Raw genomic sequence first — 27,422 nt, 5'->3', positions numbered from 1 at the left:
GGAAAAACTTTAAATAACCAAAATGAGCCCACATAAATAGCAAGGGCATGTGATGGATGTATGTGCCCAGAATAATCACAGGGAAAACTTGTTCTTCAGATAGAATTACACAGAGATGTAGAAAATAAAGGAAGATTCATTACCTTTATGAAAATGTTATTATATATTTTGCCACCACTCATAAAATTTCCTATTCATGAGTGAGAAATATATTCAGATCCAATGATTTAAACTTGAAAATGTAATGTGAATGGGGTAGGTGTTAGGAAAAGAAATATGTGATAATGGCATCAGGGGTTCCAAGTATATAATGTCAGGCATAGAGAAAAGAGTAGAAATCTACCATAGTCTTCTTTGCTCAGAATGCTGTTCAAAAAAAAAACAATGGGAACTCAAATTCAATTAAGAATTAAATCTAAAGAAAAACATTCAAATTGCAGGTTAAGATACAAGGAAAATTGCAAGTTTTCTGTAACAATTTTTTGCCCTTGTCATTCCATGAGAACAGAAACATGTTAAAGGTATTAGTCTCTACATAATTTACAATCTCACATAGTTTGCTGTAATGTTAGCTTCAAATATTTTGCATGAACTAAGGATTTGAAGACCATATATTTGATACACAGAATATCTTAAGTCCTGTAGCTACAGGAATATCTTCAACTTTAAATTTAGTAAGTATATCAATGGCAAAATAGTAATAATGTTCAAATAGCAAACATTAAATTAAGCCCCTTTAATATAATAAGCACTTAGGTAGTGGGGAAAAGTACAAAAATAATTCAAAACAGGAGCAGCTAGGTAGTGCAGTGGATAGATATTGAGGCAGGAGTACCTTTGTTCAAATCCAGCGTTAATAATGACCTAGCTGTGTAGTCTTGGGCAAGCCACTTAACCCCATTATCTTGCAAAAAAAAAAAAAAAAAAATAACAACAATAACAATAATAATAATTCAAACCTAGTCCCAGGTGTTAAAAAATTTACAACTCTAGGACAAGAAAGACAAAACATAAAAAAAAGGGAAGGAGAGATGTAAAGAGGTCCTGAAAAGTAAGAGGGAATGAATGGCTTAAGGAAATGGTCAGAAAATGTTGCATAAAAGGGAATGGATTTACTATTGGCCTTAAAAGTTGACTAGAATCTGAAAAACAGAGAACTAAATTACCCAAAATGGCTTAAACAGAAGATATGCAGCCCTGGAAAAAAGACAAATGACAGGTAGACTATTTTTTAGATAATTTGCTACTGACATGGAAGGAAATGATAAATTGATTAAATGAGAGAAAGTAAAAATAATAATTCGAATAGACAACTTTCTAAAAAAAATCCTTTAAATGTATTAAGAGGCTACTGTATAGCCATAGCCATTCACTTTATTTTTGTCATTTCTTGTATCCCCAGCACTTTAGGACAGTTTCTGATTAATAAATGCTAGTTCAATGACTGATATCACTCTTCTAGGGATGAGGTCACCAAATAAATATGAAACAGTTTATTTCAGCTGGAGAGATCAAAAGATGATTAAAAAAAGAACAATGATTTCCATACAACATAGTAATAATTATAGGCAGTTGTATCAACTATTAATTTTTTATGGCTTTTTTTTTGCAAGGCAATGGGGTTAAATGGTTTGCCCAAGGCCACAAAGCTAGGTAATTATTATATGTCTGAGGCCGGATTTGAACTCAGATACTCCTGACTCCAGGGCCAGTGCTCTATCCCCTGTGCCACCTAGCTACCCTGAACTATTAATTTTGAAATACGTTAAAAGCAGGGTACACCTAGCTGTGCGGCCTTGGGCAAGCCATTTAACCCCACTGCCTTGGAAAAAAAAAAGAAAGAAAGAAAGAAAAGAAATGTGTTATAAGCAAATCAAACTGTGTGTGTGTATATGTCATTAAATCCTGTAAAATAAATGGTTACTAAGAACACTGAAGGCCCAAGGGCTAAAGACAAAGCAAAGATTATCCCTGAATTTATCTTTGTTTACTATCATCAACAACATTCTTTTGGAACTAGAGCACTTGGATGTCATTTCATGCATAAATAAATGCCAGGCAGAAAGGACAAATCTGATCAAGGAAAATATAATTTTAGAAGGAGACAGAAATATGGAAGACCTGAGTAAACCCAACCTCAGACATGTACAAACTGGCAAGTTACTTAAACCAGGCAAGTTACTTAAATCTCAGTTTCCTCATCTGCAAAATGTAACAGAAGCATCTACTTCCCAGAGTTTTTGTGAGAATCAAATGTATTTGTAATGTGCCTCACAAATCTTAAAGCATTATATAAATCTCAATAATTATTGTTAAGGGGTGAAAAGGTGATGCCTTAGTGAGAGTACTGAGTTTGGCCTTATATAGATCTAGGTTTAAAGCCAGTTTCAGAAACTTGCTACTAGTATGACAATGGGCAAATCTTTTAATCTCTTAGTTTCCTTATCTGTAAAATAGGAGTGACAACAGAGCCTAGTCTACTTTACAGAGTTGTTATGAAAACAAAGTAAAGCTATTTTGCAAATCTAAAAGTAGATATATAAAGGAGATATATATATTTTTACTTTACAAGATCATTTATTTTTTTAATGATGCTTATACAACTTCATTAATATAGAGACTTCTCATTTGGAAATGATGATCATTCCCATATGGACCATGTGATTTAAATCGAGTAAAAAAATTGAAAAGTTAGTCATTAACATGAATGTTTTGGGTTTTATGATGTTACATATGGAACTGTTATAAATTTAATTGTTTTTACCTACATCTCATTTTATACAAGTTCTCATTTATATCTATATTTATAACCCCCAAATTTATGAAGTTTGAAAAGCTTATATTAAGTGAGATTGTTATCCCCCCATTATAATTCCTTTTTTCTTTTATTAAAGATTTTGAGTTTTACAATTTTTCCCCAATCTTACTTCCCTCCCCCCACAGATAGCAATTTGTCAGTCTTTATTGTTTCCACATTGTACACTGACCCAAATTAGTGTGATGAGAGAGAGAAATCATATCCTTAAAGAAGAAATAAAAAATAAAAGAGATAACAAGATCAGACAATAAAATAAATGGTTTTTTTCCCCCTAAATTAAAGGGAATAGTCCTTGTCCTCCCTTCTTGTCCTCCCTTCAACTCCATGGTTCTTTATCTGGATACAGATGGTATTCTCCATTGAAGACAGGCCAAAATTGTCCCTGACTGTATGAGCAAGTCTATCAAGGTTGATCATCACTTCCATGCTGTTAGGGTGTACAGTGTTTTTCTGATTCTGCTCATCTCACTCTGCATCAGTTCATGCAAATCCCTCCAGGCTTCCCTAAATTCCAGTCCCTCCTGGTTTCTAATAGAACAATAGTGTTCTATGACATACATATACCACAGTTTGCTAAGCCATTCCCCAACTGAAGGACATTTACTTGATTTCCAATTGTTTGCCACCACAACAAGGCTGCTATGGATATTTTTGTACAAGTGATGTTTTTACCCTTTTTCATCATCTCTTCAAGGTATAGACTCAGTAGTGGTATTGCTGGGTCAAAGGGTATGCACATTTTTGTTGCCCTTTGGGAGTAGTTCCAAATTGCTCTCCAGGAAGGTTGGATGAGTTCACAGCTCCACCAACAATGTAATAGTGTCCCAGATTTCCCACAATCCTTCCAACAATGATCATTATCCTTTCTGGTCATATTGGCCAGTCCCAGAGGTGTGAGATGGTACCTCAGAGAAGCTTTAATTTGCATTTCTCTAATTTGCCTTTGCATATCCTTTGACCATTTGTCAATTGGGGAATGGCTTTTTTTTAATATGCTAAGGTCTCTGTATATTTTAGAAATGAATCCTTTGTCAGAATCATTAGTTGTAAAGATTGTTTCCCAATTTACTACATTTCTTTTGATCTTGGTTACATTGGTTTTATCTGTGCAAATACTTTTTAATTTAATGTAATCGAAATCATCTAGTTTATTTTTGGTGATGTTCTCTATCTCTTCCTTAGTCATAAACTGAAGGAGAGTATTCTTAAATTCCCTAGGTAAGTAGACTAACAATTTGAACTCCTCAATGTATAGCTACCATTTTTGAGGGATACTCCAAGCTCAGAATTGAAATACATAATCATGCCTCTCAATCACAAACATGAACACATCTGCAAAGTGATAATAAAGTCAAGGTCTCATAATAAAGCTTCTTAACCTAAAGGATTGTTTTGTTGTACAGTTGTCATTTTCGTGATCTACTTTAAGGAAGTGAATTGATCCAAAGAACATTTTTTTTTGCTTCATTCAAATTTCAATGCCTGAATTCAACCAGATTACTATCATAATTATTTTGCTAAAAAAAGTTTTTTAAATAACTAGCAAGTTGAGGGGATTGCTAAGCAATTATCTCCAAACTTTCCTGACTCAACTGTATCTTTCTCAAGTGTTTCCAGCAGTTGAAGGTTTTTCATTCAGTTCAGATGTGAAGAACAACTCATGAGCCTCCCAAAGGTTTGTTCACTATCATGAAGAAAGGCAGTGAAAGTCTTCCCTCAGGGTATTTGAAGAAAGGGCTGGGAGAGATTCTGTCTTGTAACCATCAGATTCACTACATCTTGTTAGAGAGAATTCCAATCTCAAACTACATGGGCCAAAAACGAAAGGCAGACATCAAACTACCTGTATTGGCAGATGAGGCAAATTTTTCTCTCTGAAATAGTAACAAGGGTGAAAGAGGCTCTCAGGGATAAAACAAGAGGAAGCTATCCTAGGAACAAGAACAAAAAAAAAAAAAAAAAAAAAAACCTGATTTTCACAGCAGCTAGTGAATTCGTCTGATCCACTGGAGCCTCATTTTTATACAGAATAGCAAAGCTGACACTGTCAATTTTATAAAAAGACAAGGATAATAAGAAATTAATTTAAACATTTATGTATATAAAATTCTGAGTGGAGTATACCAATCACAGAAGAATGAGTCCAGAGAGCTCCAGTGAGGAAAGTAAGTGATTATATTGTTTAAAGCATTCTATTTAGTTGTGTTCTATCCAGTAATACCTGGGAGGTCCCCTTCAGGGACATTGAACCTAAGGCCTAAGAAAATGGAGAAAGGAAGCAAAAGCTGAGACAGGTCTTCTCAAGAAAAAAAAGGAAAACAAAAAACAAAAAACTTCCAAAGCACAAAGATGACCAAGGGAAAGGACCTGAGGCAAAGGCAGAAGTGGGAGGTCCAAACTGGAGAGGTCATACACTGGTAGCCTGAATGCAAGCTGAAGTCTATTCTATTTCTGATCCAACAGTTCCAAAACTAAACTCATCATCTTTTCCAAAAAATATTCTCCCTTTCCAAACTTCCCTATTATTGTAAAAGGTGCCAAGGTACCATCATGCTCTTAATCACTATATTCACAAACCCAGACATCACCCAAAAGTCCACACTCTCTCGTTCCATAACCAAGCTGTTGCCAAGGTCTACTGATTTTATCTCTAATATTTCTTGCATATGCCTCCTTTGTCTCCTTTCATAATACTACATTGCAGCGTAGGCACTCATAACCTCATCATCTACTGCTGCTTGGTCCTAATATCTTTTCTGTAAGACCAATATTATGCCACATAGAATAATGTACACAAATGTTTGCAATTTCTCTTCCCAGAGCAAAGACAGGGATGATCTTGTTATCCTATAAATCCCCAATGTTTAATATAGTGCTAGGGACATGATAAGGATTTTCATGAATGTTTATCAATTGGAAACCCCTCCTCCTCCAGTCCTAGAACTACACTCAGAGAATAGTTATCTAAGAATGGTTTAGCATTCATAATTTAGATTTCAAGTAAAAAGGGAAAAACTTAGGCAAAAAACAGTCAAGTGACCAACCCAAAGCCACAATAAATGGAAAAGACAGGACTTAAGCTAAATCTTCTGACACTAAATGCAGTTTTGTTTCTATTATACAAAAACTGGACCATATTGATCTTTGTCCTCCATTCTTGAAGAAGACCATGCCATCAGGAAGGTGATGCCATGACAAGCACATGAACTGGATTTAACTGTGTTAAATCACCAGGCTCACTTTCTCATCCAGAGCCATCTGGGTCCAGTGGCCAGATGAATCAGGGTTACTGGAAATGGCCCTAGATGCAAGGCAGTCAGGGATAAATGATTTGTCCAAGGTGACACAGCATCAAGTATCTGAGGCCAGATTTGAACAAAAATTAGAACCTAGCTTCCAGACAGAGTTGCTCAGAAGAACATTCTGTAATATACCTTTTGTAACCACAATCAGAAATTGCCTAATTCTTTCCTCCACAAAATACCATCAGTATGAATCAAGGAGCATATATTCAGATTATTAAATTATCAGATACATCAAATACTATAGCATTCATTTCAATCATCTCAGATAAATAAAATTAGGTAAATGGGTGAATCTGAGGAACACTGTGAACTGTAACTGTGAAGACAAAGACCAAAGTAAGTCCTCCAGTCCAAGAGAAAGTCAAATAAATTATAAATGGATAAGATGGGGGAGAGGAAAGAGAGGAGAGGGCCAGAAAAAAGTGAAGGAAGTCCTTCCCCTTCTCTAGAGGTCACACTAAGCCCAGAATTATTCTCATCCTGAATGTTCACTATAGTTTACCAATCCCCAGGCAAGGGGTCATTGTCCCTCCCAAGACCTTTACCATGAGTCCTTCCCTAAAGACTCTGGCAACCCACCCCCTTCACTAGATGCCTGTCTACACTCCTCCACACACTATGCAAGTCGCCTTCCTCCTAAGTAAGATCTTCCCTACTAAAATGGACACCTACATGGCAGAGATTTGTTGTTCTTTATAGCTTCTATTTGCATTTCCAACCAAGGTGCTAGCTTAAGTAAGCATTTATTAATGCTTACTGACTAACCAAGCCAAATGAATAACATGAATATAAATGTGAAGAAATATGGAATTAACCCTATTTTTTTTACTATTATGGGGGGAGTCTGGGTATAGATAACAAATGTCTAATCTTGTAGACAAGGAGACATGGGGGTCAAGCTTTATTGCCCATGTGTAACCCTTTGCCATTTCCTAGCATACAAAACCAGTCCTCAGGACCAACTGACAAGAGGACACCAAATCTGATTAGTTCTTTTAGAGACAATAAAAGATTGCAGTAAACTTTCCATTCTCTTTTGTTAAGAGCCCTGGGACTACTGTGGATGGTGGCCAGTGAGAGCTGGAGGTGCTAACCAGCAAAGGGAGTTCTCCCCTGGAGCACAACGGACTGCCATCTACAAAAAAAATCACCTGATAATCACCTGCAGCTAACAACTAAGTGACTAAGACATCTTTGGTTTTTTGGCATCTTTTGTAAATAAAAGAAAAAGAAGAAAAATAATTTTAAATTACATACAGAGGGGACAGCTAGGTGGCATAGTGGACAGAGCACTAAAATAAAAATATAATAATAACATAAAAATGATAGAGATATGTGACTTTACGCAAGTCACTTAACCTTATTGCCTTAAAGAAAAATAAAGTTAAATACAGAGACATATCATTGATTGACTCCCCTGAATATCTCATGAGGAAAAAATATTCAGAGAAATATATGAGAAAAATCAGAGAAAACAGTTTAAGTATTTTAATATATATAATAGATTATATTATGTATAATATCATATATATTAATGTTATTTGAACTTTTACAATTTCTTTCTATCAATAAAATGATGGCCAATTTTTTTTTGTTTTGTGTCTTGCAAGACAGCAGGGTTAAGTGCTTTGTCTAAGGTTACACAGTTAGGTAATTATTAAGCATCTGGGGTTAGATTTGAACTTGGGTCCTCCTGACTCCAAGGCCAATGCTATATCCACTGTGCCACCTAGTTGCCTTGCTTTGTTTCTTTTTAATATGATATAATAAAAATTATCCATTTAACACACCATCATGATTACTATCTCATGTTTGGTCAAAAATTTCTTAACTTATCCATAGATCTGACAGGCAAAATATTTCACACTCCCCTAATTTGCTTATGCTATCATCCTTTATATCTAAATCATGTACCCTAGCTGCCACCACCCCCAGCTTTTTTTTAAAAAACAAAAATGAATGAAAAAATAAACTAATCTTGTATAGTTCTTTAAAGATAATGCACCTGATATAATCTCTAAATACAAAATGACCAAACAGTAGGGAAAATACAAAATGGGGAGCAGCGAGTTACATTCTAATTAGGGAGAGAGAAATCATTCATCATTAACTACAAACCACCATCAACCATAACATGTTCTTGAGGTCATAAAAAACAGTAAAATCATTGAAGTTTCTCACTGAGTAAAGTACACAATGTTCTACTAGTATTTCCATTAACTAAAAATAATCTCATTTAAAAAAAGGTTTATTTCTTTGTATGAGAGTAATTCTTTAATGCAGTGATTTGATATACCAAGTAATTTACATTTCAAAAAACAAATAAACAAAAACCCTAAAGCAGAGGTGAAAGAGGACCCTGTTCAGTATACTAAACTATGGGACTGATCTGTACAATGAACTATACTGACATTTTATCTAGCCAGGAAGGAAAATGTATTTCCAAAGAGAAAACAAATTTCACTAAAGAATTATCTATGGTAAAGCATGAAATCATACAATGTATATTCATAGAGATTTGATGGCGATAGAAAAAAAATTTTAATTTTCAATAACTTCATGATGACCTGAAAGGAAATTTCAACTTCAGCAATCCTAAAGGTCAGAAACAGTTTTTTTTAATGACAGAATCACCTGACATTAACAAGTTAAAGTAAAAACTAAATTTCCAACCCAAAATATCTCCAGCCAGGGTTTTAAAAAGAATAAGGGGAGAAATTAAAATTTTGATACTGGAGTATTTCACAAAAAGTTATTCTTTTGTTTGTATTAAAACAGACCCTCCTGTTTATATCATGAAAAATAAAGTTATTCTGGTTTTTAAAAGTGGTACTATCTACTACAAGGCACCTGGAGTCAAGACAAACCAAGTTCAACCACAGGTACTTCTTAGCTGTGTGACCATGGGCAAGTCACTTGGCCCTATTTATTCAATTTCATCATCAGTAAATTTAACTTGAGAAGGAAAGGACAAACCAATCCAAAATCTTTGCCAAAAAAACTGCTAAGGGGATCACAAAGAATCAAGAGATCACGGTACAACTGTCAATTCTCTAAAATGATGACCTGGAAATATAAGAAGAAAAAGTTTAAAAAAAAACCTGATTAAGAATAAAATCAGGTTGTTTTTAAAAACGTTTTAAAAAAATGTTTAAAAACATTTTAAAAAACGACTCTTAAAACACATTTATAATAGCTTAGTGAGGGATAAAAACAGCATGGTTACAACAATATAAGATGCCTGATGATTGTGATAGGATTAAAAAAGGGGTGGCTAGGTGGCCCAGTGGATGCAACACCATCCCTGGAGTCAGGAGTTCAAATCCCGCCTCAGACACTAATTACCTAGCTGTGTGGCCTTGGATAGGATAAAAAACAAAATCTATGCTACAAGACTCTCTTCAAAATGGGAAATATACACATATCAGAGTATCATAACAGATACTAGGTATCTGTCAATAGGGAGAAAAAAAGGGCATACTGAGTTTTGCTGTACTATTTCTTAGGTCAAGTATTTAATGAAACTTGTTTTTCTTCCCAAGGAACCATCCAGGTAATAATTTCCAGGTAAAACTGTTAGCCGTATTGTTCAAATTTATTTACTTAATGGAGTAGATAAGACATTTATGTAAAATTATCATGAGACTATTAATGTGCTCCAACAACAAGAACTAACTTTTATGTAGTGTTTTAAAATTTGCAAAGCTGTGTACATATATCTCTTTTTTCATTTTAACCTCACAGCAATCAAGGGAAAAAGGGGAAGCTAGGGGTAGCCCAGTGGATAAAAGGACCTGCCCTAGACTCAGGAAGTTCAAATCAAGCCCAATTACTTGATGTTTACTAGTTATGTGACCTTGGGCAAGTCACTTAATCCCACTGCCAAACAAAAATAAAATTTTATTAGGAAAAAAAGAACAATCAAGGGAGACAAGTTCTATTATTATATCCATTTTACAGATTAGGGAAGCAAAGCAAACAGAGGTTCCATATTTTATCCATCAGTAAGTATATGGAACTGTATTTGAACTCAGGTTTTCTTGACTAGTGTTCTATGGTTGACATGAAAAGCCCAAAATGAAATAATTTCTTCCTTCAAAAGCTTAAATTCCATAATATTTTCTAATAAATGTATTTTAAAAATACAAAATAAATATGAGGTGACAGGAAGGGTCCAGTACTTGTACCTTAAGGAAATAGGGGGTGGGCATGGAGGAATTCTTCCCTTTACAAAATAAATACACCTTAATTGTGGTTAAACTAAATAAAAATTAAAATTTTCATAAATAATACAATAGTCATGATGATTACTTTTAATCTCACAATTCTCTGAGATTTTCATTTCCTCCAAGACTGAATAATGTCAAGTACAAAGTAGCTGCAACATTCCCATATCTGAGCTACTTTAAAGCTGAAGGCTTTCCAATCCTTGTTAAAGTAAAAGGTAGTTGGGGCAGCTAGGTGGCACAGTGGATAGAATACCAGTCCTAGTGTCAGGAGTACCTGAGGTCAAATTTGACCTCAGACTTTAACTAAATGATTACCTAGCTGTGTGGCCTTGGGCAAGCCACTTAACTCCACTGCCTTGAAAAAACCTTAAAAAAAAAGGTAAAAGGTAGTCCTAAAGATGTCACTGGTATTCAAAACCAAGGAGGCCTTATAGAGTACCAAGTCTTCAACGTACTACTACAACAACATACCAAGGCCAGCCAGCTAGGCCAGCCCTTAAGTCAAGAGAAGTTGGGTTCAAATCTGGCCCCACTCTCTTGACACTTATAAGCTGAGTCACTTCACCTGGCATCCTCATGGAAAGGGCCATTTCCAGACTTCCTGATCCATATCTGACCACTGGACCCAGGTGACTCCAGAAAAGAAAAGTGAGGTTGGTGACTTTGCACAGCAGCCCTTCACTCAAATTCAATTCACAAGAATGTCCTGACATCGCCTCCCTGGTATTATGGTCTTCTTTGAGAATTAAGAACAAACAACAAAAAGATATCAATTTTTTACTCCTCATTTTCTCTGGGCATTTATATTCTCTCTATGCATTTTTTCCCTTTATTATTGTAATTGTGATTTCAAAGACTTACTCTCTGGGCATTTTTATTAATAGATCTCTTTCCTTACCCATTCAAAATTCTAATGAAACTTTATTACAAAGCAAAATTCGGTTTTACACACACAAAAAGAGCAACTTAAAAGGGAGAGAAGTATTTAAAACCTGACCTTACCAATTCTCCAAATAGTTTTTAACTGAGAAGGAAACAACTCTCAAAATACCCATTGTGAAATCCCAATGCTCAGGATATTATCGTCCTTTCCTAAGATAATGTAAAATGACTTTCAACTTTTCCTCATCCCCCACTGGAAGTATTCAAGGACAGAGTTTATAAAGTCTCAATTAGGGCTTAGAGAGAAAGGAAAACAAAAGGAGCAGTCAATGAATGCCCCCACCTGCCCACAACTTCTTAGGATCCAAACAGTTAAGTGAAAGCTCAACAAGAATTTCAATGTTGATATTCTTTCCCTAACAGCCATAATCTCAGAATTCATCAAGTCTGGATGGATCTTACCCTCACCAGGCAAGAATCTTCCTCTTTCCTTTCACTCTTCGAAAAGTGCACTAAATTTTCCCAAAGGTAAGAAACCATAACTCTTGTGTTTCTGGGAAGATGGTGAAGCCTAGGCTGAATCAACTAATGGACCTATAGAATCAGGCATGGACATTGAATCTGCAGTTGAATTTCTTATGCGTCCTTTCCTCTAAGTAAAACTCCTTAAGAGGAGGAACTGACACGTATTCCTAGGATTAGCACTATTTGGCAGTTTGGTTTCCATTTCATAGGTAAAAGATTTCATAAGCTGACACAACCGACAGGTACTATCCCTTGTACAAAAAAAAAAAAAATTGAAAAATCCTCATACAAATTGCGCCTATTTCATAGCACCCCCGGTTAAGAAATCAAATCTTCTGAGACCTGTCACCAGCAAGAAATACATGAACAAAGCCTTTGTCTCCTTCTAGGTTTGCTACCCTTGTCCTTAGATTGGGATAGGGAAGCATTGCAATGCAGTACTCATCAAATAGTGATTCCATTCTCCCTTTACTAATGCAGACACAAAGAATCAAGCTGTTATTTTTCCTGCACAGTGTCTGAAATTCTACTAGACACCTAACAGGGCAATCATCAATTTAGAAACCACAAAATGAGGGCAACACCAACCTCTGGCATAATTTCCTTTAAGAAGAAACATAAAGCACAGAGTACATTATTCAATATGTCATGCTACAGTAACATGTCAAATGGAATTGGTAATTGGTTAAGATATCCCTAAGCAATCTGTTAAACACTTCCCCCAAATCCAACCACAACTCTCCCCTCCCGAAAAGGAAAAACAAAACAAGGGGGCAGGGAAAGAATAAGTAGAGCAAAGTAAGACTTTATATTCAAAAACCATGGTTTAATATAAGCAGGAAAATACAAAGCTGTCCAGGCAAGAGTAAATCATGAATCTATAGAGAAACATTGTAAAAAGGAAGGGAATTATCAAAATGGATTCACAGACAGATTGAGTAATTTGAATACAAAATGCCCCAGCAAATCTCAGTGTGCTGTAGACAAATCACCAGCTGAGGCAAATCCCAGATAATGAAACATTGTAAGAAGGGCCCTGTTTAATAATTTAGCCTCTGTCAAGGAGTGTGTATTGATTCTTGTTTTCAGCACAGGGAGAGAATGTTATCTTCAGCCTTACAGCTCAGTGACAGCATCAGTGAATTTAATCACTGAACCACTCTTGCCATGCAATCCTTAAACTGTCACCTCTGATTCTTTGTCATTCCCTGTTCATTTCTTCATAACCCCATCTTTCCATAGATTGCCTCCCCTTCTTAACCCATGATGACCAGAACAGCATTTCAAGCTTCCCAGATTAAAGGCATTTGTCAATCCTCATTTGCTAGCTATTAAAAAAGAAGAATTGAACACAACCTCAAACAGATGTATGAATCCCATCTCTTTTATAAATAAGTCAGCTCAGTATCTTAACAGAAGACTCATATAAGGATCAGAGTGATAGTGTACCATACCAATCCTTAGACAACTGCTCTATTGAAGATTTTGAAAAAGGCAGCTAAAAAAGAGATGAGTAACAGGAAAAAAATCTCAGCAAAAATAAAAATGGATAGCTATCAATTACCTGTTTTGCTTTGATTTTTTTCCAATCTAGAAAAGTTACCCCAAAATCCCTCTAAGTAACAGGAAATATTGGCCATTGAATGGTACCACAGACATGTGTTCTTGAATATAGAAAGACAGCAGAAGCATCCAATTTTCATTTGAGAAAAAAATTATAACTGCTATTTTATAGACCCACTATGAAGAAAAACAAGTAAAAAATACTAAATGATATTTGTAAACAAAGTAAAAAAATTGCCTTGGGATGTTTCTGCTTCTGTTTTTTTTCTTGGCTAGGGGATAGGACTTGAAATATGTCTCTTTTCTGATTTAATATGAGATCTCAACTGATTCTTTTCATGATCACTTAGATCCTAGTAGGATTCCCAAGAGTCTTTCCAAGTCAGGTCACCACAGAAAGATTATCTATTCTGTGTCTCTAGCCTGCATTTCACAATTGTCTTTTTTATGCCTTTCTGCCTGTCTATTCACATTATAAGTGAATACAAGGCCCTGGGGCAATCCCACTGAATATTCCATTCAAATCAGGTATCAAGGAGAAAGCTTTACAGACAAGATGCTTTAATCAAGTAAACAGGGCAGCAGGAACACATCGGATACTGAATCCCATGTATGGCAAGTACATTATTGTCCCCTGATTTAACAAGATTTTCAAGTAATTCTGGCTGCACTTAGAATTTTAAACGAATTAATAAACAAAACACAAATACAAATGTGATAAATCAACATTAGCACTATTTCTATAGCACCTGCTCCACACTGTGCTATGCAGACATGTGAATCTAAACAGTTTTCAAATGATTGAAATATTTAATCTTTAGAGAAATAAGATCTAAATCATAGTAATGTATACTCACTGGAGCCATTTAAGCTGTGGTGATGCAATACTTATATTTCAGTTTGTTTCATTGTGACCTGGAGAAAAGATGGGAGTAGACAGCAAGTTTTTTTTTTAATTATAAACAAAATATGTTTGCTGCCTTGAGTCAGTCAATCAACTAGCTATCATTAATAACTAATGACCACTATTCCCAGTCAGATTTAGCAGGGAATAGTTAAACAGCAATATCTTAATACTATTCTCTCAAACTGAGATTGAGATGATCAAAACAATAAATAGAAATACTAAATCCGTATACAATAGTTTGGGGGTTTTGGGGGGGGGGCACTGAGGGGAAGAATGGAAGCAGAGGACTAAAGAAGACAACTTTGCTTTGTTCTCAAGACAGACAGTAAACATGTCATTATTTTTTAATTTTCTGACACCTGGGATTCAAAGAAATGCAAATTTTCTCAACTGTATGCTTTGTTCTTGCTTTCAATCCAAAGGATTTCTTGCCTTACTAAGGATAAGAATCTATGAAGCAGAATATTTCATCTCAATGAATCTAGCTGGAATTCCAGTTTCACCTGCCATCATGTATGTGCCATCCCTTTAGCCTTAAAACTTCAGTGTCTAGATTTGTAAAAGAAAAAAAAATTACTTAAGGTGATAGAAAATTTTCATTATTATTTTATCAGAACACATTTCCAAAAGTAGGTGACATGATTTGTTTAGGTTTGAAAGTGGCAAATCTGAAACCTTTCTAATGCTACAGGGGTAATCTTAGTAATTTTTTAAATACTAGACAGAAATTTAAATAAACATCTAACACAAAAACATAAGGAAAATGTTTAGTAAAAAAGCAGAGGAAAAAATGGGAGGGTTTTTTACTTTTAATTTTAGTAAACAAGAGATACTTATTTTTATATTAAATTTAATTGGACTCTTTTCCTAAACATAATGTTAATTTCTTTTAACAACTAAAATTCATTTTATAGGTTCATTGTATTACAACTCATTTTAATTTCTCATGCTGATTTTTATATGGAAAGATCAAAATGACAGGGTTTTAATTAATCATCAATAATTATGTAATATGCTAATATGGTGGGCATATCTTATTAGCTAGATTCTCTACTATATCACTGTGATTATGAACTGAGTTCACCTATTCAAATATACACCAGAGTGTTGCAGTTTGTCCTTGTTTTCCCTCAAGTTTCTCACTGTGCTTTTTCTCTTACAGCTGAAGCTATGAGACAACTAAAAAAGACAATTATAGCCAGATAAACTATATAATATGCAGTGAATTTCTTAGGTGCCCTTTTTTATTGAGACTTTTCTTAATGTGCTGTGATCACAAGTAATCTGTCCAGATGCTGCTGTTGCTAGATCAACAGCAAGCACCAATCATAGTTCAACCCAGAAATGAGTTAAGACCAAAGTTTTTCCTAAGATGTCTATGTACTCTGCTCACTCCCCACTTTGGGTTGGGTTGACTTATACAAAAAAGCAACTTAAGAAAAACTTAAAGAATACGAATCAATGCAATGATAATCAAGTTCAAAATTAGATTAAGCATGTCACTTCTTCCAATTATAAATTGCAGAAAGAGACATTTTCAGACAAGTAGGGATGTTGTGAAGAACAGCTACAAATTGAGAGATTAATTTTTCAGTTGTCTGATTTGCTCAAAGCCAACACTTAGAGAAAAAGATAAAAACACTTCTCACTATTCAGTAGAATACACTGTATAAAAAAAGCAAATATACAAAACCCCAGGCACACATGTCTGTCTCTATCTCTCAAAGGCCATAGTGTAAGTATTTGATGATGAATAATATATCTTTATAATATGTGCTAAAATACAAAATAAACCTAGCAATTAAAAAAAAAGTCAAAAGACCTGCCCTTTCATTTTTATTTCCTAAACCTAAATACCATTGAGAACATACACACTCCATGGAAATTTGAAAATCCTTAGAAAAAAATAACACTAATTTCAGGCAAAATTAGTTTGGTATTTCCCTTTTAAAAATTGTGGGTAAATGTAGCTTTGCCCTTCTGTCCTGCTTAGTCAGAAAAACACCTCACTATTCCTAAAAGGAACTTTTGCTTTATTCTCTCTCTCTCTCTCTCTCTCTCTCCTGCTGACAAGAAAAAATATATTAAAATATATTGTGAAAAAACTGCAATTAAGAAAATTTCATTTAGCAAAGAAAGTACTGTTCAATCCACTTTTTCCTTCTTTTAAAAATCATTTTCCTATCTCTCTTTATTTCACTCAGCACATAGTACAGTGTCATATACATGCATATGCATTTATTATATATGCTAAATAAATGTTGATACCAATGAATTAAGAGAATCACACGAAGCAGCCTAAATGGAAGAATCTTCTTCATTACTATTCTCATAGAATATTGTTGGATAGGCAATAATAACATCTTAATGTTACTATGGATTACTGATAGTAACACTGAAAAAGCAGTGGACATCTCCTAAAAGACTAATTAATATGTTGCTAAACAGGCAATAAGGTAGACTTCTACCTAGACTAGCAACAACAATAAAATTTACAACAAATCTAGATTCAAATGAAATCTAGTAGATGACATTTACGTATTAGTTATTTTTTTTAAATATATAGTGTGAAGGTCCAATTTAATCATGAATAACACAGGGCTGTAATATTTCTAAATTACCACAATATGTGATATCTCTAGTGACCTACTTCATTCAAGTTCAAGATGAATAAAGGAAAGCTCTAAGTAAATTCTATGGCCTTGAATGAAGAGAATATTATGCAGATTAATTTCTTGAAACCTAGAATCAAGTCACAATCACTACATATCACTTCCATTTCTGAAAGGCACAAATAATTTGAAGTCACTAAGTATCAGTTTCTGGAAAACCCAAAAGCAAACAAGGAGAATCTATTATTCAATTTGTATAAGTAACTCACAGCTCACCAAAATTCTGTTGATGGAGCTTCATAAATTTATAGCTGGGGTTGGGGGGGAGTGGGGAAGAAGAAAATCACAACACCAATTCCAATCCATTTATTGCAGAGGAAGACAATGAGATGCCAAAAAAGTGAATTAACCTCCTAGGACCACAAAAATAATAAGTAGCAGTCTTAGCAAACAACAAAAAAAGGGTTGAGGATGACTGAACCATCTGGGAAGTGTTGTGCACCCAGCAACATACAACAAAGAAATCTAGAGTGGATGCAGAATAAATTGTCGGTGAATTCAAGAGCTTCTTAAATCAATTCAGCTGTTATTTCTGAGATTTCCCCCTAAACCCTAAATATATATATTCCTTATTTAATAACCTTTAAAATGATCATGTTCTTCAAGGACTAGCAATCCAAAAAAAGCTGGTAAAGATAGCAATGACTACAAAGAGTTCCAGGGAAAGAGCTGTTTTATAAAGCATGATACAAGCACAATGAAAACTGTGTTAGGAAAATACCTCTGAGCTGCAATAACTCTAGCCACCCACTGCAGCAGTGTGTGACAGATTCCTTAATGGCGGTGTTAAACACACAGAAAGACCTGCCTAAAAATGGAAACTGTAAGTAATTCAAATCAAATACAAGGGCATCATATTCACCTAATGAACAGAAACAAAGAAGAAACAAAAAATGGACTATATTCTCGAGCACTGAAGCACATTCCATTACATAGAAAATAAATGTTCATTTTAAGCCAGTTTCACAGGGTTGCATATCATGTACTTGGGAAGGAATTTTAGTCTCTCTGCCATGTAATTTGTATTTCAACAACCTGATATGGCAGACAGTTGAGTGAGGGGAGGGGATAATCATCATTCCTAAATCCAAGAGATATTTAAGGAATTTTTTTCTGCTTTCTGTGTTTCTTTTCACTTATCTGCCTTCTCACAACACATATGCCCAGACTCAAGACCACCCCCTGCCCCCCCACAAGTATCAGCCTTTACAAGACAACATTAAATTTAATGGGTTATTAGATAACAAACAGAAAAGCTCCTTTTACAACATGACTATATAGCAACTGAAAAGTTAAAAATCTGTAAAATGAATTGTGTGAGAGCATATGATACCATTAATGTGAGCACAGAAACATCAATTTATACCTGAACATTGACACTAAAACCCTAAAATATGATGAGATCAATGTCACCCCATGAAAACTAAAATAACAAAAATAAGTCTACTAAGGAAGACATCTGGTATATTATAGCAAGAAACATTAATGATATTGTTTGAAACCCTGTAATCAATTTTTCCCCCCAGAAGCTCTATCATTACACTGCATTAGTTCTGTATGCCTGTGGAATTTATTCAATCTCTCCAAACAATGGAGTCTTTGCCAATTGGATCTGGTTCAGATCCTGCAAAAATGACATTGGCAATACTCAGCGCCTTTAAAGAACAATCAATAAAGTTACATTTGTGAGGCATTGTCCTGACTAGAGGATGAATTATGATCTTTCTCAAAAACCTCTTTCAAGCTCAAGTATGGTCATCGATAAGTAGACTACTAATCATCTTTAAATTTAAATCTCCTATAAAAAAGAGAAATATTGGAATCAAATTTTAGCAACCAGTCATGCAAGATTAATACCAATGGGTAAAATTATAATCAGTACAGGAAATTCAAGTTCATGAACAACAATGAAACTGCAAAAAGACAATAAATAAAGCAGTATAATACAAATCAAATTATTAGTAGGACACAGAGAGAAAACCCTATTATGAAAGACAGCCATTTCTTAAATGTGAGATGAAACTGTTTGATAAACATAGTAAATCTGCACAGCATATTTATCAGTAGTTAATTTGTCCCACAAAAAACAGACAATATATACAACATCTTAGAAATGAAATCAAGTGCAATTTCATCATTAAATTTTTTTCTTAATTCTTCATCTTGGAGAGAGTCTCTAAAAGATAAGCATGCATCCCAGGGTCTGAATAAAGCTACAAGTAGTAGAAATCAATCACTAGTAGATTCTAAAAAAAAAATTACCCATTTATGCAGTACTAAAGAAATAGGAGAGAATGTGAAAATAAAGGAGGGAAAAACTTTCCTTTTCGACCAATAATTATCATTTCAAGGTAAAATTAAAATGGGGAATTGTTTCTTAAATTCCTTGAAATCAGAATTTCAGAAACTGAAAAGGAGCTTTATTTTTAATCCCACTGTTTTACAAATAAGGAATCTGAGATTCAGAGATGTTACTATAGCATCACCCAATTAACTAGCAAAGCCAGCTAGAGGAATTATTCAAATCCTAGTCTATTGTATTCCAGTCAATGCTTGCTCACTTGTACCTCCTTCTAAAACTTTCATTTTTCTTGGTCTATGTCATTCTACTCATAAACTACTCCAGACTTCAATCTCTCTCCTTAAGGATCTAATCCATACCTTATTTACCCAAAATGTACAATAATCCATCCCATCCTGTTATCTCCTTTTTGCAATCTCATAGAATTTATAATCACCACTCATGCTATTCCATTTTCCTCTTTCATTCTCTTCTTAATAACAGGAAATTTAAGTTTTCCTGCTCCATTATATGGGAATCTTATTATCTAAGAAAACAAAAATGAGAGAATCTTCCATGAATTAGTCTAAATTCATGATTGTGAACAACTTCTTTCTAATAGCACATCACAGGAAAATGATACTGCAAAATAAAAAGACTAGGCAAAAAAAATTAACTATTTTTCATCCTCCCCACTAATCAGTCACATATTTGAGAATTTAAGTAAAAAGATAGTATAACTCAGAATAAGATCTAAATTTCTGGATCAAGGTTTGAAATAAGGAATTGATGGAATCTGCACAGTGGAATGTGTACTAAATGATGGGAAAAGATATTTATCTGGAATTCTGCAAATGTAATAAATTTAAAATATTTAAAATAATAGTAGAGGATAAAGAAAAACATCCTACATATAGCATTCAAGAGCTACAACATATAAAGAAATAGAGCAATACAAATACACAATAATTTACAATAAAACACAAGAAAGGAGTCAGCAATGGAACTCGAAGACTGATTTCTTATACACACAAAATCATAACATATGATCATCAGACAAAGGGAATGGATGGCAAAGAGATAACAATAGAGAGGATGTATGACTTCATTATGGCTCTGGAAGGATATGCTGGTGAGAAAACATGAGTGAAGATAAATGGGAGCAAATGCTACTTCCAGCTGACACACTTCCTTTCTTTTTGCTAAGGCAAACTTGTAAAAGCTCAGAGTTACGTATGTTATCAGTCAGAAATATTAGTTATATTTAAATGAATTTCCAAAGAAAGTCACCATGGAAGGTTATTTACTGATAGATGAATTGTTATAAAAATATACCAATAGAAAACAAAGATCTATATGGAAATGAAGAAAAGCATTAATATTAGGGCAAAAACAAACAAAAACAAAAAAGACTACTTTGAGAAATAGATCACAAGCCTTGAGAATAAAAATTAAATGGCAATGATAGGAGAGTACAGGAGGAGAGCTTTAACATTGCTCAGGATAAAGGAAGGAACTAGAAACCAAGAGTCTTAGATTTGAATTATTTCTCAAACATCTACAGCTGTATAATGAAAGGCAACTCAGTGTATCTCTTAGAGTTCCCCACATGGAGAAAAGAAGGAAAATAATTACATATCTATTCACTAGCTCAAAGAATTGTTTTAAGGAAAGGGGTTCACAAAGCTTAAAGTACTATACAAATGAGTGTTCTAGGGCTTTATATCCTGACCCATGGACATCTACTTCCAGTACCTGTTCCAACTCAGCCACCCAATAAGAAATTACCATATTTGTATTATTGAATACATTTATTTTGGAAGTCATTGATAAAACCAGAATATTTGATAATTTCCCATTTTGTTTTCATGCTATTTGTCTTCCTTCAAAGGAAGCAAGAAGGGGAAATGGTTAAATGAACAAGATTCTATCAACAAAGGATAAACTGATTGCTGAAGGAAACATATGGAAGGGGGAATCATCACAGAATTCTTAGTACAAGAAGACAGAAAAGTTAGGCATTATCTGAAATGATGTCTACAACTCAAGAGATGATATTCAAAGGACTGAAGAAAAGGAGAGGGGTGTCAAGGACAAAAAGTGACAGCAATGGACCTGGAGATAGGAGACAATTAGTTCAACATCTAGTGCAGACACTGCATGACCCTGGGGATGAGTCATCTCTCTGGGCCTCAATTCCCTCATAAACAAAATGAATTGGATTTCTATAGCCTTCTTCTGTAGGTCCCTTCTACTAAAAATCTATAAATCTGGCCAAAAGGGATAGGAAATTCTCAGGAAAGAAAATATGAAGACATAAAGAGAAAAAATTCTGATGAAGAGGGGAGGGGAGGGGAGAAAAGGGCATGGGACCTACCCCTGAAGTGGATAGAATGTGATAACTGAAGACAACAGCAAGGAAAAAGGCAGGCACAACTCTTGTTTTGCTTCTGTTTTCTGTGACAGGGAGAATAATTATGGAACTTGAAAAGAGAACAAAAAAAGACTACACTCATGGGTGCTGAAAAGTAAAAGAAGAAATGAATAATCAGAAACTAAAGTACTTAGGTCAAACCATGGGGCTTCAGGGAACTCCACCAACTCCTATTCCATCACAGTAGGAACTCTCCTCAAAATTCTTGCTGCATTTAGTCACTTATCACTGTACTCAATGTACTCAATGTATCAATGTACTCAATGTACTCAATGTTTCATTATTTGATAACTTGCATTAACTCTAGAGTCATTTTCCCAATTAGATTTTTTTTAGGCTTTTTTGCAAGGCAAATGGGGTTAAGTGGCTTGCACAAGGCCACACAGCTAGGTAATTATTAAGTGTCTGAGACCAGACTTGAACCCAGGTACTCCTGACTCCAAGGCCCAGGCTTTATCCACTATGCCACCTAGTCGCCCCCAGTTAGATTTTAAGCCAATTGAAAGATAGAATCATCTCTACTATAGACACATAAACATATTTAAAAGTTTTCTAAATGAAGCAAAAGCAAGAACAACATCTACTAAAGGTTATGTCGCTGTAAAAAACAAAAATAACACATTACTACCTAATCCTGGTCACTGAGTGCAGGGAGGTAAAAGGAGGGAGGAGACAGAAGCTGGGAAGACAGCTAAATCTCTAAAATTGATATATAAGACATAATATTTCATCCTATAACAAGGAAACATTAAACTACACATATACAAGGATAGAAAAGAGAAGTAAATGAACAGGCTACAATTCTGAATGGGATCTCTGATTCAGATCTGAAAAGTCAAGCCTCCATTCATATTTTAAATCATAAAGTCAAACATTGAGCTGGACAAGCCCTTAGAGAGCAAATCAATCAAATGCTCAATTTTACAACTGAGAAAAGAGATCCACAAAGGAAAAGTGGCTTACCCGATGACAGAGAGGAGGCAAACAGGTTCTCTATTCCATGGTCTTGACACTACACTAAGCTAAAACACTCCACACTAGTAGATTAAAAGCTTTTTCTCAGTCACAGCAGCCCAATTCCTGTCAAGATGGCCAGAAGAGTTTACATAATGTAACTGAGACTTAGGTGCCAAAAACCCCAATGAGTCTGGGAAAAGACACCCCTGGATTCCACACTTGGACTCAAACTTACCCCCTTCTTTCCCCACTTCAGGTGCCAACCTCCATACTCGCTGCTGATTGCCAGCTCCTGCTCCTTGCAGCAGCCCAGCATGCTCTCTGCTGGTGCCATCACACCCCACCACCAAAACCCAAAAAGTCTGAACGGTCCTAGAGGGGTAAGGCAATTCCCGTATTTTGTTTCCTCTGTGCATGTACTTTTTTTTACTCCTTTAAAACCACATACAATACAGCACATTTCAAAGGGGACTTTGGGGACAGGTAGTATTCCTATTTTATACCCTATGGGATATAAAATACTGATAGCTTTTAAAAACGGGATTCTCCTTACCCCTACAGGCCCTCTCCCGGCTTCAGTAAGGTGATGTGGTGGCTGTGATGCCACCGGTAGAGAGCATGCTGGGGGGTCACACAGAGCAGGAGTTGGAGATCTGCAACAGGCCTGCGAGTTGTGAACCTAAAAAAGAAAAGAGTCTTAAGTTAACAGGCCCAATGCCCCTCTTATCCTGGTTGCTAGGGGCACTCAGCAGGAAAAACCTAGACACTGACAAAATACGTTTAGCAGATTATCTTGGTACTTCATATATAATTATGAAATTATTATTTGAAGCAATACCACAAGTGAGTGGCCTTTCTGAAGTGATCAAACCTTCGCCTCTCAATCATTTGCTTACAAACATATATATCATCCTTGACTATTCTCACATGTTAATTAGCTATTTGTCATTAGGCAATATCACATGAGCCTCACAAGAATAACTGTGATGAAAATACTACTATGATCCAATATATAACAGAATAAAATCTGTGGAAGACTTCAAGTATAGGAAATAACAAAGGTGTTTTAAAAGCACAAGCTATGCACTCAGACAAAAACTGTAGCAATGACCTGAACACATAACCTAAGCATTCAGGACAAAATGTAAGGGGATGTTCTGGAAAGCTGAAAAACAAAACAAGGATTTTCACTAAGAAAAATCATAACACTTCAAAAATAGAGAAGACTCAACCCACCTCCATCATTTCACAATAATTTTAGTTATAATTTGAATTCATAAAATAAGAGCAAACCAATGATCAAGGTTTAGAAATTTGAACTTTAAACAAATCCAAAAAAAGAATTTCCACTCCACCAATAGGTAAATTTAGCAACCAAGATCAGATAACAAACTGGAGTAAAATATTTATTTTGAAGATATAGCTGACTGAAAAACTTATTAAAGAAACACACTAAATGAAGGAAGATAATTTAAAAACAAGTTCCAGCCTATGTTCCCTTTACGCCCACAATGATCCTTACAATTCACAAATGATTCATGGAACTGAGTTTGAATATGCAATAGGAAAATAACATATACAATGTAGCATTTAAAAGTATTAAATAGACCAGATATATAAAATGCAACCTCAAAGATATCTGAAAACAACTTAAAAAAAAGATTCAAATAATTACACAACCTGAAGTTTTTATTGGAGGCATCCTTTAATATCAACCACTTCAAAAGCATTTTATTAAGAGCTTAGTTTGACAAACTCAAGGACTGTGCCAAGTAACAAGAATTAAAAGAGAGGTAGAAACTGTCCCTGGCCTCAAGGAGTTCACATTTCAATAGGGAAACAATCATTACATAGATACCTAGATATCAAATCGATATAAAAAAAATGGAAGATATATTAGAGTGGTTTAAAGATCATTTCAGAGGGGAAGGCACTTGCTCTGAGGAGAATAGAAAAGACAACCTATAGAATGAAGCATTTACCCAGAGACTTTAAAAAAAAAAATCCAAGAAACTAAGAGAAACAAGTAGGACTGAGCTCATGCATTGAAAACAAAATTTTTAAAAAGTGGCAAAATATTTAAAATGTACTAGAATATTAAATATTGCTGTGAATCACTTTGGAAAGCAAGTAGTCTCATAACTTCAATGTGATAGGACACCTTAGAATAAAACAGGCAGGTAAAAATAAGTAAAAAGGCAATCTCCCATGACATCTAAAACTACAATACAACAAACACTGTACTGAAAATGATGACACTCAACAAAAGGAAGATTCTGCCTGTCACAGAAAGATCCAATAGTCTTCCATGCTGCATATCTATTTATGCAATGAGGTAAACTACCTTTTTCCCCCTTAGGTTTTTGCAAGGCAATGGAGTTAAGTGGCTTGCCCAAGGCCACACAACTAGGTAATTATTAAGTGTCTGAGAACAGATTTGAACTCAGGTTCTCCTGACTCCAAGGCCAGTGCTCTATCCACTGTGCCACCTAGCTGCCCCAGTAAACTTACTTTTTAAAAAAAGATTTTATTAAAAACAAAAAGGAGTAGGGTCAGCTAGGTGGCACACTGTATAGAACACCAGCCCTGGAATCAGGAGGGCCTGGGTTCAAATCCAACCTCAGTAACTAAACAATTGCTTAGCTGTGTGACCTTGGGCAAACAGATAAAAAAACATTATCATTTTTTTAAAAATGAGTGTCAACTTAGCCTACAACAGATTTAAATAAGCAGAGCTTTTCATTGCAGCATTCTGGTTAACTGAGATGAAACTCTTTAGATGATGTATTGGAAAAAAAATTAGCTGTATTTAAGCAGACAAGGCAACTAACACAATTCAGTAAAGAGACAACAGCACTGCTGAAGACAGATCAATAAGGACATCAGCGGCCTTGTCCTGTCTGCATTAGAAAATCTTCACAAAAAGTTTATATTGCAAGATCATGTGCTGATTTCTGGGTGTATCACATAACTTAGGAATTCTAAGTTGCTAGTGTTTTCATTAGATGCTGTGATGAAAATGGGTTAATTTTGTAACCAGACAGTTTTCAAAAATAATGTGTACCATGATTTTTTTTTTAAAAGAAAAACTACCTATCATCAGAGCTTTCTACTCTGGTACTGAAACAAGTTTTGATCTTTTTTCCAAATCAATCAGATTGTCCCCCCTTCTATTTTAGGCATGGTATTTCAAAATAATCATATTATGGAGGGAAAAATAATGCTTTTTATCAGAGTAATAATCATTTATTAATATTTAAATTCCATTTGGTTTTCTAAGATAGAGAGTAATAATAGGAGACTGTCAGGAAGAAGCATCTAAGAGTTATCCTTGGATTCTCTCTCAATTTTTTCCATTTCTCCAGTTACCCCTTGATTAATCTCTCTCATCAATATTTTCCATTTTTCAAGTCACCCCTTGATTAATTATTCCTCATTTTTAGGATGCCACCAGTTCCTCAATAAAGTATTATTTTACACCAAAGAGGACAAGATATTCATGAATTTATGGCAGTCCTCAAAAGAAAAAAAAAATAATAAAGTTCCTCAATTGACTATTTTTATGACCATCTGAAACTGAAGAACTTCACCTAACTCTCTTCTTTTCCATGGATCTCAAGAAATTACAAACAATTCTCTTATGTACAAAAGGATTGATAAAATTTAGTCCCCTAAAAATGAGCATAGTACTTTTCATTAAGAACATAACACTGTTCCTGGGTGGCATGGTGCCGAAAAAATTAGAGGTTTTAGATTCTGCTAGTCAAAGCAATAATATTTTTTAACTGCAGCAAATTAACAATGAATATCATCTCCTAAATTTGAAATGTACTTTCTAAAAAATGAAAAGAAAAATGAATGATAACTACATAAAACAAGGAATATTGATTAGGTAACAAGCTTCCAGTCCCCATATGAGAGACACACACTGGCTTGTTTAAAGTCTGGACAAGTCGCTAAAACTCTAAATGCCATAGTCAATTCTCTACAACTAAGTTATACAAAAAAAGGGAATATGGTCATCAAGAAGTTCCCAGATCAATAAAATCACAAGTCAAGTCCCTGATCAGTTCTTATATGAACTCAAAGTCACTAACTAATGTTAAAAATACTCCTGAATAGGGAAACATATAGTACTATTATTATTTATGAAAAAGTCCCATAGGAGGAAAGTAAGGAACAAAGTATAGGAATATTATATTCTTTCTATATTTCACCTTCTGTTCTAATGTAAGAAACTGTCAAGATTAATGCTGTTTTATAAATAATTTAATTATCATCATCCCAAGACTTGAAATAGAATTTTTCTCAAACTGTGAAACTATTGTGTAATAATTATAAGTATACTCAACTCTCAATTATCCTCATTAGTGATGAAGTTGTAAGTAGTTCCTTATAATTTAACAATGGATAAATTAATTAAAGAGTATTTCATTTAGAGTACAGAAACAGAAATAGAGGAAATTTCTATTTAAATTATCAGAATTCTGATTTAAGAATTTTTTAAACTAAGTCACTTTGAGATGCACAATTTAAACTTGGAAGAAAACCATATCATCAGTAGATTAAAGCAAATTACCTCCAACTTATAAGCAATAAGTAGAGTACAAAGATATGCATAACTGGAAAAGAAGCTAGGACAGTCATTATGTAAAAGTGAAGGATAAAATATAGATAAGCCCACACTCTTTGCTAATACACATATAATGATTCAAAGTCTTAGAGAAAGGACTCCTATGTAAGGATCTCTAAGAAGTCATGGGAAAAGAATTCCCATAGGCAAGAGAAGGACAAGGACAACAGAAAGGTTGCAAGAAGGTAATGGGAGGAATGTTGTGTTCTATGAAAG

General features: G+C 34.6%; 1 protein-coding gene across 10 annotated transcripts in view; it reads right to left on the bottom strand.

Annotated features, from left to right (window-relative positions):
• Positions 1–27,422, bottom strand: part of RERE (arginine-glutamic acid dipeptide repeats) — a 570,111-nt gene that overhangs the window by 276,407 nt on the left and 266,282 nt on the right. For 9 of the 10 annotated variants that reach the window (XM_074218548.1, XM_074218539.1, XM_074218543.1 and 6 more), the window contains one exon: positions 23,127–23,252. The exons of the other annotated variant lie outside the window; for it this stretch is intronic. In XM_074218548.1, the coding sequence (XP_074074649.1) occupies positions 23,127–23,252 (126 nt within the window). The remainder of the gene's footprint in view (positions 1–23,126; positions 23,253–27,422) is intronic. 10 annotated transcript variants of the gene reach the window in all.

This window comes from Macrotis lagotis, chromosome 1 (genome assembly GCF_037893015.1).
Source record: "Macrotis lagotis isolate mMagLag1 chromosome 1, bilby.v1.9.chrom.fasta, whole genome shotgun sequence".
Classification (NCBI taxonomy): Eukaryota; Metazoa; Chordata; class Mammalia; order Peramelemorphia; family Peramelidae; genus Macrotis; species Macrotis lagotis.
The sequence above is the reverse complement of the archived record's forward strand: the minus strand, read 5'-3'. Positions and strand labels throughout refer to the sequence as shown.